The 18,222-nt window shown below is 34.1% G+C and overlaps 1 protein-coding gene across 1 annotated transcript; it reads left to right on the forward strand.

Moving 5' to 3' along the window:
• Positions 1–1,356: 1,356 nt before the first annotated feature.
• Positions 1,357–16,799, forward strand: LOC106132537 (uncharacterized). Its single transcript, XM_060949750.1, has 12 exons — positions 1,357–1,724; positions 2,649–2,817; positions 3,579–3,719; positions 6,518–6,721; positions 7,190–7,429; positions 10,042–10,374; positions 11,745–11,950; positions 13,529–13,694; positions 14,049–14,189; positions 15,027–15,230; positions 15,839–16,078; positions 16,242–16,799. The coding sequence occupies exons 1-12, from the start codon at positions 1,531–1,533 to the stop codon at positions 16,584–16,586; spliced, it is 2,583 nt and encodes an 860-aa protein (XP_060805733.1). The 5' UTR covers positions 1,357–1,530; the 3' UTR covers positions 16,587–16,799.
• Positions 16,800–18,222: the final 1,423 nt, after the last annotated feature.

Below are 18,222 nucleotides of genomic sequence, written 5' to 3' on the forward strand. Positions count from 1 at the left end.
TTATTATTTTAATTATAAATTTCATCGTATTTGAATAGATATGCAAAAATATGAAATTGAAAACAGTAAGTACTTTTCAAAAATTAGATATTTTACTCTGACGCGCATGCGCATTGCTATCGCGCTCATACTCGAGGCTGAGTAATTCTTGTGTTTGAGGGATGTTTGGTCATTACAAACTGTCTGACTGATTTAATACAACTTTGTAATAGTTATCTGAATAACATATATAAAAGTCAGACATTTAAAAATAAATTAAGTTAATTTTTTTTTGATAGAGCTTTAAAGCGTCTGACAAAAGTTCTGGCGCATGGAAAGCGTCTGACTTCTCTGATATGACTTCAGAGTAATAGTCTATAAAATATATATAAAAATCAGTCATAAAAATTTAAGTTAAGTAACTGTGATTTTTAGTTACCTTTCTCGCCTGGTACCTGCGCAGGTGTCACCGGGCAAGTCTCACAAACATGCAGGTATTAAAAGTACATGAAAGACTACTGAGAATCGAAAGATCCATTCTTTAGAAAATAAGTTGTGTCTTACGGCTCTGGGATCTTACTCTATTAGCGTAATCACTGTATTATTGAGATTATTCTTACTTCAAGCCTTATCATCTCAACTAAATGATGTTCTTCTACACGGTATGTCAATGTTATATTTACTGAAAGTGAAACAATCGGTTCAGTTGCTCTGTCTGTAGGTCTTATACCGACTAATACTTAGTATGTCCCTGTAAATTCATCAAAATATCACCATGAACTTCTCGATTGCCCCTGGCAAATATCATCTGATTGGAAAGCTGTAAACAGGTCACAGAAGGGAGAGGGGCGAAGCGCCGGGCGCACGCTCGGGTGTCTCCGGCCGGCTTGTGGTGCCTACGTGACGTCGCCCGCGTGGCTCGGCTCCCGGAGTGGGGGCAGGCAGCCGGTTTGTTTTGCTGCGTGCGCATTGATAATAAGGATGTTTTATGTTTTATCGACAATTAGATATTTAGTTTAATTTTGGTTTTAACAACGCTTTCGATGAATCTACTAAACGAGTTCTTGATAATTTTATATATATTCCAGAAGGGATTATTGGTTTACTCAACCTCGGTGACGTTATAGGTATTATTAGGTAATTATCAGTAGATTTAACATTGAAAAGAATCATTATACATTGTTAATGTCTTAATGAAATCGTTACTTGTTAATTGCTAAAATTTTCCACCATTTAAAACATAACATCCAACAAATTAGTAGCCGTCCATATTTCAACCACGCTAGCCAGTACAAATAAAGAAGGTGGTGATAAGAACGTCGATATCGATGAAACAAATGTAAACAGTGCAGCCGACACTGTGCTTATTTTGAATCGTAGTCGTGGTACAAGAAGGCAAACATAACAAAGAATCAGTCGGTCATACGTTCTCGTACAGATCAGACATTGCGCTTGCATATAATTACAGAGTTAATAACTATCTTATCAGAACTTTAGAACACGGCGATACTGAAGCATTTAATTTTGAGATAATAAAGGAAGGAGATCAAAATGTTTTCAACGAAAAAGAGTTTGGAGAAGATTCTGCAGATCTACAAAAAGGAGATCAGCCGGCAAATCAGCAAGACGACCAGTGTAACGAACTCCGATGCCATGGCTCCCAGGCTGGACCAGACTGTACTGAAGCCGCAGCCCCACGAGGATGGTATTCCGAAGAGGTTGCTGAAGTTGCAGAAATATCACAGGTCAGTGAACTTTGTAACCGGAGCGACATAAAGTTTGCGTAACGCAGAAGCCGTATCATGCACAAGGGTCATGCTAAATCGTTAAATATGCAGTGGTTAACTATAGAGGTACAATTATTATTTTTTTATATATAGTAGACTTTTATAAATTTTCTGCGCAGAATGTTTAATGGGAAACGCCTCGTTGAGTTCGTTAATTAGAGTTAATTTCTTTACATCGTGAATGCCCATATTAGCTGCATTAAATTACTAAAGTTGTCACGTAGTCAGACTAAAGTTAGAATTATTTTTAGAATCGGAGTCTTTATTAGCGACGTGAGTGAACTTTTTGTTAAGATGCTTGGCCTCGGACAAATCCAGTCTTTCAAGTTTTTGCTGATACATATTATTTTCAAAGACGTAATTAAATTGAGCGACTTATGTGTAGTTAGAAATCTAATACCTATCTAAACAGACAATAATAATAAAAAATATTTATGAAGGTGTCTAAAATAATTAAAAGAATATGGTTTGTTTTTATCTAACAAAACTTAGTCTTAAAATTAATATTTTAAATTTTTCAGAAAGAAAAAACCAATTGTTCAGCATATAGTTAGGTAATTCATCCTGAAAATATGGAGATGTAGATATAATTTCTTGAAATATGTACTTACATAGGTATTAAAAGTTCTGGTTATAAAATTTTCACTTTATAAAATTCTGCATAAATCTAACTAATCCTTTTAAAATAATATAAATACCTACATATCTACAACACGAAAAAACTATTAACCTTGGAAACAACAAATTTGCTGCTGTAAGTATATTGTGATGAATAACGACATCCGTAGTTCTTTTAACATAGCAGACGTTAGTAGGTACCTACCTACCTATATTCTTTCTTAACGCTGCAGCAATCATTACCCCGGCTTTTCTAATCCCTAGATTCCTGTCGACCCTGACTTCCCAGGAAATGCCCATGGCGACCCGAGGACTGGCCGTTTCCAAGGACCAGTCTCGGGAGTTCATGGCGTGTTTCCCGGACATCATCAGGGACCTCACTGAGACTGGCAAGCATGATGATGTGCCAGAAGCCAGCAAGTGGTTGGCTAAGGTACGTCTATTGTTATGTCAGTCTTATTTTATTATGCTCATTGTGGACTTTGAGTTGTGCTAAAACTTGTTCTCAAAGTGTTAATATAGGTACCTACTTGTGTAAATTCATTGTGTTGTTTAAATGTAGGTATTTAATGAATGCTAATATTATGAATCTGTAGCCACTTGAATAAATTTCGAATATTTAGGCGAAAAGAAGTTCAAAAATTTTTGATCATATTTTTATCAAATGCTGAAGTAAGTATCTAATAAGAAAATCTTCAAGCATGCTCTACGCAGCTATTTACTTTAATATTTTAGTTATGCTAAGTAACCTTATTGAAACAAAATAATAATGAGTTTATTAATAGATCGTTTCGTGATGAAAGTTTTATTTCTACTTTGCGCCATTTTGATGGAAAACACTTATGGTCTATTAACACCAATTGACGTCCTTTTGTTATCTAATGCATTCTTAATATGATTATTACAACCATGTTCGTTTTTCTTATATTGTTGTTGTTATACCAATAAAGCGATTAATCTTGTTACCATATGAGATAGGAAACACATACGTAGGAATTATTCAAATCGACCTGTTTTCTCAAATCTTTATTCACGACCTGTGCATGATATGATATCACCACCGTTCAATACAGATTAATCATCAAAATATTGATTCATAAATCGAACACACATCTTTTTAAACAATGTCTCATTTCCATTATCAAAAACAATAAAGTGGAAACATTATTTGTAAATGATATATTTTTGTTACAGCTTTTACAGTACAATGTTCCTAACGGCAAAAAGAATCGAGGTCTGGCTACCGTACTTGCATATAAGATGCTTGAAAAAAGTGAAAATCTTACACCAGAGAATGTTCATTTGGCGAACATAATGGGCTGGTGTACAGAAATGGTAAGTTTATGATTTATTTTACTGATTTATTACTTCGAACTGACAAAAATGGTGATTGAGTAAAGTTAAATAATATGTTGGACACTATATATACGTATAACTAACCAGGTAGTTTTTTATTTAATTACTGACGACAGATCTTATTGATATTCTAAATTTATCTAAGTCCACATACCTACCTACCTATATGGTTCAGCAACCTTGAAACAGAGCAAGATTTACATTACCCATATTCGGAACATACTACAATTTAGGTAGGTACATAAGTACCTACTCATACTGTACCTATCTACAAACGGAAAATATTATCTATGAGATACATTTGTAGAGATATCAATTTCAGTAAACATTTAATTTTATGTAATATTTTATCAGCTTACGTAAACTGAATTACTTATAAATAGTTGGTTGTTTCCTTCCATTTAAAATTTACCTAAATGTTACACATAAGTAACTAGTTACTAATTGTTTACTCATTTTAAACTTAATACCTATTATAAGACGTGCATTACCAAGTTCATATATTTACAAATTATATTTTATAAGTAAAACAAGCAGGTATATCTTTATTTGAGCTTATTTAAGTAGGTATTATTAAATACTAATAAGTAACAACTTTTGTTGACCAAAACCAAAGTGTCACAAACCACTGTACCTTATAAAGGAACAAAACAACACATCGACAAAATAACCAAAAACTGATTAGATTATCAGGTTTCAGTTTAGCACTGTGGCCTTGGTGTTACGAATGGACGATAAAATTCTTTATTCATTTAACGATTTTTGCTTATCTTTACTAACATTTTTAGCATTTCCAAAAATAATTTTCTTAATTTTTAACATTATTATCACTAAACATCCTCCTTCTTCGTGTTGCACTTCATGTTGAAGAAATTCGCTTTTGTAAACGGTAAAAGCGACTTTTCACGGCGAATTTTTTCACCTGGGTAAAAGTCTTCCTTGATGTGTAATGGTGTAGAGGGTAAAAAAAATTCCCTTTTATTCACTCGGGTGATATTATCGAGTTGAACAAAGTGGAATCCTTGTTATCATAATGCCAAGCTAAGCAATATTATCTAAATCTAAAGCACGTGGATGACAAGCGAGACACGCGTCTAAAGCAATAATTTATTTCTATATCACATCACGTGCAATAAAAATGACGAAGAGTCCTAACTTCATGAATTTTTAAATTTTACATTCACATGTTAGGAATAATAAGCAGTCGTTATCAGCATTAAGAACAGGCAGTTCATTATAAAATATGAATCTCATATTATTATAAGCCATTTGACGTAAAAGTTTTTACCATTTATTTATTTTTTTAAAGATTAGTTAAAGTGTTTTTTCTAAAAATAGGATACTAATATTATAAAGCTGAAGAGTTTGTTTTGTTTGTTTGTTTGTTTGTTTAAACGCGCTAATCTCAGAAACTACTGAACCGATTTGAATAATTTTTTCACTGTTAGATAGTCTATTTATCGAGGAGGACTATAGGCTACATTTTATCCCGGATTTCCTACGGGAAACGTCAACAATGCAGGTGAAAGTTGAATGAGTCGGCCATCTGCGAGCTTTCCACGCGAACGCTGCGCAAACCAACAAAGATATAGTAAAACAATGTACTAAAGATGTGAAGTACTCATTTTTTGCCACAAAAAAGTCCGCGAGAGCATATATCTATCTCTTAAGATTTACTTACAATAACCACTTTTATGTTCATTTTTTAAGATTATTTTTTCATTATAAACATAAATTATTTTGAAACCAATTTTCTTTAAATCAGTATTAATCCTTATCCAAATAAATATGTTTATTACTTTCGGCTTTTCATGTAGACTAAAATTGCCATTTACAGTATATAAATCAGACGAATAGGTTTTGAGATATAGTCGTTATAAGCAATTTGCAGCGAAACATTTAATACGGCGAACCAGCGTTCTTTCTAATACGCGTGACCGCCTGACCGCCCTGAATAAATATGATGCCCAAAATAACTATTCCACGCGGACGAAGTCGCGGGCACAGCTAGTGTCTATAATAAATCACTGCTATATGCATAGATTTCTTTAAATATTTCGCAACACAGATTTCGCTGTTTGACTACATTTCACTTTATTTAACCAATAGTTTCTAGTTAGTTAGACTACGGTTTTTATGATTATAGTTTATTACAATGCGTTTTGGGCTCTAAATACGAGACAATCTTTCGGAATTTTTTTTCGTCCTTATTGTAGAATTTCATGTTCCCTTATCATACCTAACTCATAGCCGTCATCGGTCCTCGACTAGATATATACTCAGGCTTTTTGGTCAAAAAACAGAATCGTCTCTACTCCACCGTCATCATCTCAAAGAACATCATTTTAAAATTTATCTCTTAATGTACGAGTAGGTAGGCATGTCTAGCAGAAAATTATTCTTATGTAACTTATGAGCCATCTGACATTTTAATATCCCGTTTTTCACTGAAAACCTGCTTTTTGACCATGACTTTAATCAAAGTGGAATTTTTTGATGTCAAGTTTTATTATTGAAGTTTTTCGGAGATATCTTTTTAGAGCCGTGTAGTTCCCGGCATTTAATAATATAATATAGGATTTGAAGAAATAGAGTAGCCATTTCTTTCGCAAGGATGTCGTGAAAGACGATGGACTAAAACCTGTCACTATTTAAATTTCAATTTCATTATTTTTTCAGTCTTATCAAGACTTGGCTCCTGTCTACCCGGCAAGGGATATAGACGTTATTATATGTTTATGTAGGTATAATTAAACAATTAATTTCTTCTGTTGCAGTTCCACACACAACAGTTGCTTATGAACGACATCATCGAAGGCACGGACATGCGCCGAGGCGCGCCCTGCTGGTACAGGCGCGCGGACGTCGGCCTCGGAGGCATCAACGACGCCCTGCTGGTCCAGTCCGCCATGTTCTCCACCCTCAAACGACACTTCGGAAATAAGCCCTATTATAAGAACGTCTTGGAGACTTTCAATGAGGTAAGATTGCAGAAATTTTTATATTCTTTTACCGATTTTTAGGGTGTCACCTAATGTTAATACGATTGGGGATAGAAAACTTAATAGGTTATTATGAGATCTTCATGAATTAGTTCTAAGTGCTTAAGTACTTTTAGATTCTACTTAGCTTCACCACTTATCATAATATCCATAAGGTTGCATCGTAAACTAATTCTACAATTTAGCATACTTTGGTGTCAAAGGTTTAAAAGTAAAATTGTAGCTTGCCAAATTCTAATAGGAAGGCGATTGTTGGTGTTTTCGTCACTTGTTTTGACAACTACTACCGAACCGAGTTATGATCCGGTATTAGTAATCGAAGCATTTTTAAAGTGCCCCTGATAATAGAATTCCGTTCGTAAAGTTGACTAACCATACCTACATTGTAACTAGTGATGCTATCCTCCAGAAATATCTATCTAACATCATGTATTTCTATCTTTACAGATGCTTCTCAAGTGCTCCATCGGACAGTACCTAGACAAATCTTTAATGAAGACCGACAAGCCAGATCTTTCCCAGTTCACCATGGGCAAATACGAAGCCATCACCAAGTACAAGACTGCCTACTACACCTTCCAAATGCCAGTCACCCTGGCTCTGCTGATGGCGGGGGTCGACGACCCCGAGACACATAGACAAGCGAAAACCATTCTTTTGGAAATGGGTGAATTCTTCCAAATTCAGGTAAGTTCACAACTTGACATTGACTGTATTAAATCCTAGGTTTTTAACCCTAGAAAGATAATCTTATTTTGATGCGCGTAAAAGATAATCATGCGTCAAATTTACGCATATTTTCTCCGGACTATAAGTCGAATTGTATTTATTATTTTGAATGAAATATTGTTTAATATACATAATTACACATATACAAATAAGAAAAAAATCAAATATTTAAATTATATTTATTTATTTTTAAGAAAAAAAATTAACTTAAACCTCTTCTATATCTAAACCAACAAAAAATTTTGAAAAATGGTATTACCATCATAAAAGTACTTTCTTTATATAATAATTAGACTTTTTTTATCACAAAATGATTAAAGAACATCTGACATATAATAGAAACATAAAATAATACACAAAAGCACAGCTTTGGCACACATTAATATTGTGCTCTCGGCAATTAACTTTCTTGCATTTTTTGCACGACGCACTAGCCTTTCATCTTATTTTAGAGGGACAGCAAGCACAGTAAGTGCATTTTTTAAAGGGTGGCTCTTTGGGGATGTCTTCTGATGAACATGGTACTTCTTTAGGTAACGTATTAGATATATGATCGCGCAAATATCTCTTCAAAGTAGGATCTTCTAAGCGCTTAGTCCTAAACGCTGAAGACAGTCCCCTGCTAAGATTTTTCATAAACTTACGACTTAAGGGGTTTTCACCTTTATCGCAAACATTATGGTAATAAATAATATAAGCATTTATGCACGCAATATTTATCATTCCGTACAATAATGCCATTTGCCATCTGTTCGTCTTCCTGCTACAGGACATCAAAGAACACATTTGGTCTAGTGATCAAAGAGCTCATCTGTGGACATATGATTATCTTTTCTCATAGCTGTTCTGTCCAAAACCTTCCTCCAAGTCACTCTGCACATCGTCTTTGCTTTCGTGGTCCGAGATTTCACCATCAGTATCCTCACAAGGAACCTCATCTTTACCCTGCAAAAGAGCGGCCAGGATATTGTCTTCGTCCAAATTTCTTCTCCCCATAATAGTAAATATAGGTATCAATATCTATAAAAAAGAAAACAATAATACAACGTGCGAAATAATAAATAAAAAACAATAAAACACAAAAAGGATCACTTGAATTAAAGTCTTAAAAGTCACGCAAAAGATAATCATGCGTCATTTTGACTCACTCAAACGTTATATTTCAAAATCGGTGACACTTACCTTAGCGATACGTACGCCTCCCGGTAGCTCCTAGTGACGAATGAAATGTCCCGAAGGCACAGCGACAGATTCGGGCTATTTAGGAAGAGACAGCAATAATTCGAAAACACATGCGTCAATTTGACGCAGATTATCTTTCTAGGGTTAATAACTCAAATGTACCTATACTTTTGGTATTTTAAACAAGTATTTCTCTAATTTTCGATATCTCCTGAAGAAAATGGGATTAGCGATTAACACAGTCATTAATATGTGTGGAGTAGAGTTGCCACGAATAGTGAATTGGCCGAATACCGAATATTCGGCAACGCGGTCGGCCGAAGCGCCGAATATTTGGCCGACGAATATTCGGCACGAAATACATCCCTAAAATCTTTCCACTGCATTTATTCTGCTTTCGTGCTTCTTTTGCCATACCCAAATTTCACTCCCATACATTAATGTCGGGACCAACACGCCCTTATGCACAGCCAGTTTATGCACAACAAACTTTTTAAAAAAAAAGATACGATAGAAAATGATCGGACTATTGAAATACATAACAGTTTCTGGAACTGCTTTGAGGAAGTCGCAACAGATAATATGCGAAATGCTAATGATGAGGTGAACGTGGAGAAGAGTGCTGTGGCAAACCAGTTGGATTTTTATTTGAAAACAGTTCGCTTAGATCGGTAGGCCGACCCTTACAAGTGGTGGTTCGCAAACGAAAAACAATTCCCAAACCTTTCGAAGTTTGCTAAAGTTTATCTTTCTTCACCTGGAAGTAGCGTGTATAGTGAAAGGTTATACGTATTTATCAAGGATAAAATGTATCCCATTTTATGCCCAGGATAATAAGGTATAATTATACCAAGTTTCATCGAAATCGAACTGTTAGTTTTTACGTGATGCCTGAACATACAGACAGATAGATAGACAAATTTTTTTTAAATCACTTATTTGGGTTTGGTATCGATCCAGTAACATCCTCTGCTATTTATTTTTTGAATATTTTCAATGCACAGAATTGACCCTTCTACAGATTATTATATGTATAGATAACTTACCACTGGTCAATTTTAATTACTAAAGTATTTTAATTTGGAAATAGATACATAGTTTTGAGTAATATACGTGTCTTTTTTACATGATTTGGTATTCGGTATTCGGCCGAATAGTACCTATTATTCGGCCGAATACCGAATAGCATAAAAAGTGGCCGAATAGGCCGAATACCGAATAATTGCCGAATATTCGTGGCATCTCTAGTGTGGAGAAACACTACACACTAATTGTTGCATTTCTTTTAATACAGTAACTACTAATAAAAATCTCTCTCAATTTACTGTTCCTGGTTGCATTTCCATAACCTGACATAAGTCCAATCTAAAGTCCTATTCCGTTTTCAGGATGACTTCCTCGACTGCTTTGGAGATCCGTCAGTAATGGGAAAGCCTGGCACGGACATTCAAGACGGTAAATGTACCTGGTTAGCAGTGGTTGCCCTACAAAGGGCCACACCCGCTCAGAAGCAACTTATGGAAGAATACTACGGCAGTTCCAAACCTGAAGATGTTGCCAGAATCAAAGATCTTTATGAGGAATTGCAACTACCACACACATATTCTGTATACGAAGAGGCTACTTACGATCTCCTTAGGACACAAATACAGCAAGTCACAAGAGGCTTGCCTCATGACTTGTTTTTCAAAATCTTAGACAACATCTTTAGGCGAAGTATTAATTAAGTACTTAGGCATTTTCTTCAAATAATTTATTTAAGTTAGGATATCTTTTTTATTGAATAAAATTGTAGATTTGTAAGTATAAAAATGTGATGACGTCTTTGTGATGCAATGTAAATACTTGTGACATTAATTAGGTACTTGATGTCTAAAAGAAATTCCTTTGTTAGTGGTCCTAGTTGCAACTTCAGCCCCATTGGATCCCGGACCCAGGGGTCATCTCATAAACTATCATTATATACTTAATTTAAACGGTAGGTACCTACATTGCATCATAAATTAATTTTAATTGCACAAATTATGAAATTGTGGTCATTTGTAAAAGTTATGCATTTTTGTCACTGGTAGTAGATAAAAAGATGTGTGAATATTTTTGTTATTTTTGTCTCATAATTTGGAATTATGCATGACATTAAAAATATTATAGAAACCTTCATAATTATTTACAATTAATACTAAGGTAATAAACTACCTACTTAGGTTCTAAACTTCGGGAAGTATGATTCTAAGGCTCAGATTTTTAACACAATTCCTCGCATTTATAATATTTAAAACGAGTGTCATTAGTGTACAAAAATATTTGAAAAATAAATTTGTTACAATATAACCAAACCTCTATTTTTCCCCTCCTGATTTTATGTATGGATGTATGTATGCATTCTTACTTAATCCCATAATCACAGGCTGACTATAAAGAGACGAAGAAGCAACCGGGACGGGACTAACGGAAGGCAAATGGTGAATAAATTTATTTGAAAAATGCGCGGAGAATCAACGCAGTTACCTAATTCATGTCATTTTTCTTATAATTTTAATTTTTTTAAATTTTATAAAAAAATAACGAGAAGTACCTTACTAAGAACTTAAGAGGACTGATTTTATGTAAGTATGTAAGAAAATACTTGTACATTACTTAGTTATTACTTTAAACCTATAAAAAATAAATGATTTGTCTATCTATGTACTTTTCTTCGTTTATTAACATAAGGAGTTAATCCAGTCGAGAGTCCCGATTGACCACGATCCTGGGTTGGCTGTTAGTTAGTCCTGTCTGATCTCCGCAACTATTGCAGGAGAACCAAACCCATTCACATGTCATCCAGTAATGTCTAAATGTGCAGGTTTCCTCACGATGTTTTCTCTCATCGTAACTAAGAGCATTGGTCAACAATCAAACTAATGTATGAAATAGTACTTCTATATACTATACACTTAATAAAGGAGTAACAAAATCTCGACATTCTTAAAAATAACAGCTCATTTTTAAGTTTCATTGCCAAAACGAAAAATAAAAAGAAAAAAAGAGCTGTCATTGTCTAAAGTATGTCAATGCCAGCAAAGTCTCTAATCCATTTTGATTACTGCAGTCAAAAAGTGAAAATAATCATCATTTGTTGAGATTGGAATGTAAGAGACAGAAGTACATTTGGTTTAATATTTTATTCAAACCAAATTCTTCAAGTGAAAGTTTAAGTTTAGTGTACATTACCGTAATAAGAATGAATACCACCTCATTTTTGAGACTTATTAGTAGAACCAGCAAATTAATCAATAACAATGGGAAATTTACGAGGTAAGGAATTTATTTTGTATCTCATCTATATTCATAAACCTACGTACATGTTAATTTTGTAGCTTTTATGATTTGTACTCTTCGATTTGTACATAATTAATTATATTAATGTTAGAAGTGTACCGGGGCTATAAATTATATACACGCATTATGCGTGTACAATAAATAAATAAACACAATGTTGTTTTCTCATAATAACATAAAATGCGATTTTATTCTGGACTAGATACTGAGTTGACGTTACTGATCTCTTCTATTATCAACTGCTACATTTTCCCAAAAACTTATAAAAATAATCTGTTACCTGACCAACTTTTACAGAAATATATCTGTAGCATTATTTAAGTTATTTATTTCAATAAGACCCTAAATAGCTAATAAAATTGGGATTCTTCTTATAGGCGTTAGACTTTCAACCTACCACTATTTAAATCTTAACTTCATCATTAAGCTGAATGCAGCTTTTAAGCTTTTTCAAGCTCTGTTGGTTCTGTCTGCCCTGCATATCTAAGAGCCTAAAATTCTTCATGTACTTAGAAAAAGTTTCTATAAATATACACATTCAAACAACATTACCATGTTAAACAGTTGATGACATCTTGATAGCATTGGGAACAGCTTATTAGCATCATAAAGCAGTGTGTGATAAGCCATTGAATTTCATGTTTCAAATGTCTTCAAAAGAAATATGTGGAACTGTAGCCTTTCTCTTTCATCTTTGCTTTGCATGTTTCCAGTTGCACCCTCTGCCCTTTAAAATTTTGTCTTAGTCTATTATGTGGATAATAAGCTTCTATAAATGATTAAAATTAAATATTTAAATATGTATTATCTTACTAAAATTTTGCACAATGAATCTGTCCAATGAACAGGTTTGTTTTTTACTTTTCTTTATAGCCTTACCTTCAGGGAACAGTAAGGCTTTAGATATGGAAAATGGGAGAAAGATATCTATACCATTCGTTAGCATTGTTTATCAATTATTATTTTAACTTCATAACAAAAACATATAAATGGCACACATAAGGCATAGGATTTCTACCAGTCAACCAAGAAGATGTAAAACTACCTAAATAAAAAAAATGTCTACAAAGATTATTGTAAATCTTAATTTTAAATTACTTTTACTGAGTTTGGCTCTGTCTACCCTGCAAGGAAAATAGATGTGATTGATGTATGACATTATACATCTCTAAAGTATGCTTCCAACAGAAAATACTTTTGCATACATGCATGGTAATATAATCACTTTTAGTCTTTTCTAGACTATTGGCACTGTCTACCCTGCAAGGAATATATGTATATGTATGTATACTTAAATATTTAACCCATACAGGATAGACAGAGCCTACAATCTCAAATAGACAGGCCATGGCCATTAAGATTCAAATAGTGACAGGTTACTTGCCCATCAACTAAAAGAAGAATCCCAAGTTATAGCCTTTCCCTTGATTGCCTTTTACTATCTGTATGGGAAAATAAACAGCTGGCAAACTCTATGTTTTGTTCTTTGCAACCAGACCAGCATGAAAGCTGTATTATTAAAATCTTTCATTCAAAATATACCTTTCTTTGCAGATCAATACAAACAGTAGGCACAATAAGAACATCAGCTAATCTGTCCATGTACCAGTCCAAGAAGGAAAGAGAAACATTTCAAGATGTCTTGCCTTGTATTATGGACACTTTGCTGGAGAAACCATACTTCGCCGAGGTGCCTGATGTGGCAAAGTGGATTAGGAGGGTTTGTATTTACTATTTATTGTTTTGCAAAGTATATAACTATGATATTAACAGTGAAAATGACAAGTATTTTTTTAGTAACATAAGTAACATATAGCCATTGCTTAACTTAAAGCAGCAATTGTACTATTTGCGTGTGTAGAACTAATACATTGCAGGTACACTTACTGTAACAAAATATATCAATCTAATTCCCACTGACATAAAATTGTAAAACTTTCAATGTACATTTTTGTTTGTAATTTGTGGTAAATATTGCTCACTTTAATATTAATACCCTCTTTCTCCTTATTAAACCTGTTAGAGGGGACTAAACTTTTCTGAAAATTGCCTAACTACCTTAAAAACATTATAGGTTTTGGAATACAATTTGGCTGGTGGTAAGAAGACCCGTGGATTGACAACAGTATTAGCTTATGAAATGCTTGAGGAACCAGAGAAAATAACTGAAGAGGCATTAAGGATAGCACGAGTCGTGGGATGGTGTGTTGAAATGGTAAGAGACATACAATCCTAACTTATCTGAAACGAAATTTTAAAGTAATCTATCTACTTAACCAATCTTCTCAAAATTTATTCTCAAATTTTAGTCTTAAAAAGGATCTTTGTTCATCTGGAACCTTAAGTTGGGAAATTTGTTACTGTTAAAAGGACTATTCCCGTGAGATTTGCAATAAATTACTACTTCTATAGTATACCATAGCTCCACAGCTATACTATCATAATTACATAATAGCCGTTGTCCACACAACAGCTATTAATTTTTCACTTTTCTATGTAATTCTGTAAAGTTATAAGATATGATCAAAGAATTGAATTTATTAGTAGGGGTGAGCAAAGCAAAAAAGAGTAAGTAGGTAGAAGCTTCTGGTGCTGTCCAAATAATATTAAAATCTGCCTAAAAACATGCTTTTTTAAAATTTAACCAATCGCAAATCAGACCATTTGTGCCTAAGTTTTAGAAATAGTACTTCTATCACACAATCGTTTCAAAAAGATACATACATACATACATATCGTCACGTCTATATCCCATGCGGGGTAGACAGAGCCAACAGTCTTGAAGACTAAATGGCCACATTCAGCTATTTGGCTTAATGATAGAATTGAGATTCAAATAGTGACAGGTTGCTAGCCCATCGCCTAAAAGAAGAATCCCAAGTTTATAAGCCTATTCCTTAGTCGCCTTTTACGACATCCATGGGAAAGAGATGGAGTGGTCCTATTCTTTTTTGTATTGGTGCCGGGAACCACACGGCAAAAAGATGGACAATATATTTATCCACTCACGAGTCAATTTAGCTATTAAATACTAACAGACAATTTCAAACAGTTACAGGCATATTTACTAGTCCTGGATGATGTAATGGACGGTTCGTCGACCCGCCGCGGCGTCCCCTGCTGGTACCGGATACCAGACGTGGGTTTGGGGGCCATCAACGACTCTATCCTAATTTACACGTCCATATTCGACACTTTGAAGACTTACCTTGGTGATAAACCCAATTACACCAACATTGTGGAACTGTTTAATGAGGTATTTAGTGTTTTTAATAGCTGTTTAATTAATGTTGTTACAGATTTACTTGCGCCATATAATGACAAAATACTGTGAAAAGCCTTTATTAACTTATCTTGCGACATTTTCCATTTTAGACATGGGTTATATGAAATCTTGAGTGTACAAGGGGAGTTATGTTGTGCTATCGCGTGACTGAAATATGTATAAACCGTCATATCTAAAATGGAATATAACCAAATATGATCTAAAGTAAATATTAGTTTTCATCTGCTTGTCGGCGGATACCACCAATATTGGTCAAATGCCAATATCTTTACTTAACCACGCCATGTGAGAGGAAGTAGTCAGTGTAGGTTCTAAGCCAACTTTTTATTACCAATTACTATAAGCTATAGTCTGTGACGTATAGTTTCCAGCACTTAGCAGCACAGCAGAATAGGGCACTACCTTTCCCACTTTATCTGAGCCGACTACGGTAAAAAGAAAATTTATGCTTTCATGAAATTGAAAATCTTATTGGACTGATATTTTCTCACCTTATTATGGATAAATTATATTATAATGTCATTATTAGGGTTCAAACTAATACTGTAGGAGATTAACACTTATATCTTCTCTTTCAGACACTACTCTTCACGTCAATAGGGCAACACCTAGACTACACGATAGCCCACCGCAGCAAAAACGACTACAGTCTGTTTACGATAGACCGCTACTATGCTATCGTCAAGTACAAGACAGCATACTACTCGTACAAACTGCCCTGCTTTTTAGCTTTGTATATGACGAATAAGACTGATAAGAAAGCTCAGGAAGCAGCCGAAAGTGTGTTGCTGGAAATCGGGAAATATTTTCAAGTTCAGGTCAGTTGTCATGAGTTCAATGGAGACAAACGATGTATATCCAACATCATTAACAAAATAAATAGGTGTTAAAATTTAAACCTAAAAATTATGAGCCTATGATTATAAATTTGCAGGCACTTTTTTTAATACACTTATCCCAACATTGTTATACGACTTTCAGGATGACTATATCGACTGTTTCTCCGACGAAACAGTAAGCGGGAAAGCGGGTACCGATATACAAGAAGGCAAATGCTCTTGGTTAGCAGTTACAGCGCTACAGCGCTGCAATACGGAGCAACGAGCGGTGTTTGAAGAATTCTACGGCAGCAAAGAGCCACAGCATGTGCAGCGAATAAAGCAGCTTTATGAGGAATTACAGTTACCACAGATATACAGGGAACTCGAACAAACTACATACGATAGGATCGTTCAAAAAGCTAAATCATTACCAGACACTTTTGGTTCGAACTTCCCTAAATTAATAGAAAGACAACTTGACATGATATATAAAAGAAAACAGTAGTGCTGTTATTTACGCAGGGTAATTATTTAAAGAATTTTATACATACAATATAACAAAAATAATACGAATTTGATTTATACATGAGAGAGAATTTATATTAAATTTCAGTCTTCCTTATTCAAGTCAAATGATTTCATGATAGTATAACTTCTTGTGTATTTAAAAAATATTATTATAAGATTTTAATTAAATTACTATTTATTATTGTTGATACATATGGTGGACTTTTTTTATCAACTTTGTAGGTATCTTACTTTTGTCCAAACTTATATTCCGTTAAAAATATTTTAATCTTACCAATTTGAATCTATTTTTGCTTAGTGATCTGGAGCAAAACAAATGAAAGTGCAATTGATAGCACGCAAATGAGCGATAGAAAATATTTAGTCAGAGTTTCTTTACAACAATAAGTAAGTATGTATGATTACTTTGTGTGATTGCTTGATGAAATAACAATCATTAACATTAACGAGTGTAAATAAGTAGTGTAGGCCAGATAAATCTGACCTCTCTGTGGTGTTGGTTTATATGAGGTTCTAGATTATCAGTGTATCTGCCACAAAAATCGTATAAAGAAACTTATTTCAAAAAAATTGCAGTTGAACTCAAATATTAAAGTAAATTTTGTTATCATTTTTATTAGTGTAGATTTAATATGATGTGTCGTCAAGATTTACATGCATCAAAAAATTAAAACAATTATGTCGCTCGAATAATATATAATATAATGCGATAAAGTTCTGATATACATTATAAGACATATTTTATGTCTCATCTTCCTTACCTCTCCACATCTAAGGGTAATCAAAGGTACCTATATAAGATGAGGCTTTGTAAACATAAGTCCGGCTGAGCCAGACTGGATGTCTGCGCCAGAGTACAAGTTATCTATGTTTGGGAGGAAGATGCGGGGGAAGGTGAAACGCGCGGGGCGGAGCAAGGAACGCGCAGGGTTCCGCCGCGCTTCCGAAGATTGCAGGTTAGTGTCCTGACACCATATATTGGAAATGATACGGCTATTTTTGGATTTCAATCTTTGTTTTATTTTGCGTTATGCCTACAAGGAATTATTATATACTTATATGACGCTCGTATATTCTGGCCACGTCTTGCTAGCGTTCTGTTCGCCGTCCGCCGCATCGTCCTCGCAACCTAGATATCTTCTACCAACCAAATAGATATCTTCTACTCTGGCGTAGACGAGTTACAACCAATTAGTAGTCGAGCTTATCTAAAAGGAAAACGTGTCCGATATAATTAATTGTATAAGATCAGAATGTCAGTTTGTAAATGGCTGTTGTACTTAAGGTGTGTAATTAAATTACAAACTTAGTTTCTTTAAAAAAACGTATATTTCCGTTATGGATTTGTTGTAGACACTGTAATTTTCACTAAACCAATGCCGACCCTATTATAATTTAATTTTCTTAAACTGCTTATGTGTTAAGCAATATACAAAGTTTGCGATTTTACTTATAGATGGCTTGTAAAATTTATGTAATTTATAAAAATTTATAGAGTGAGATAGCTGCACTTTTTATGACTATCACTAGCAAGGGTAATTTAGGTCATTAGTAAGTTTGGAGCCCTCCGGTGGTGTTTAATTTAATTATTTTAGTCGCCAATTTGAACTACA

This window comes from Amyelois transitella, chromosome 19 (assembly GCF_032362555.1).
Source record: "Amyelois transitella isolate CPQ chromosome 19, ilAmyTran1.1, whole genome shotgun sequence".
NCBI lineage: Eukaryota > Metazoa > Arthropoda > Insecta > Lepidoptera > Pyralidae > Amyelois > Amyelois transitella.

Excerpts from the sequence above, each read along its gene's own strand:
- LOC106132537 (XM_060949750.1), top strand. The coding sequence starts at position 1,531 with ATGTTTTCAACGAAAAAGAGTTTGGAGAAGATTCTGCAGATCTACAAA. Across the intron at positions 3,720-6,517 it reads TGGGCTGGTGTACAGAAATG|TTCCACACACAACAGTTGCT; the intron begins GTAAGTTTATGA and ends CTTCTGTTGCAG. Across the intron at positions 11,951-13,528 it reads AACAATGGGAAATTTACGAG|ATCAATACAAACAGTAGGCA; the intron begins GTAAGGAATTTA and ends CTTTCTTTGCAG.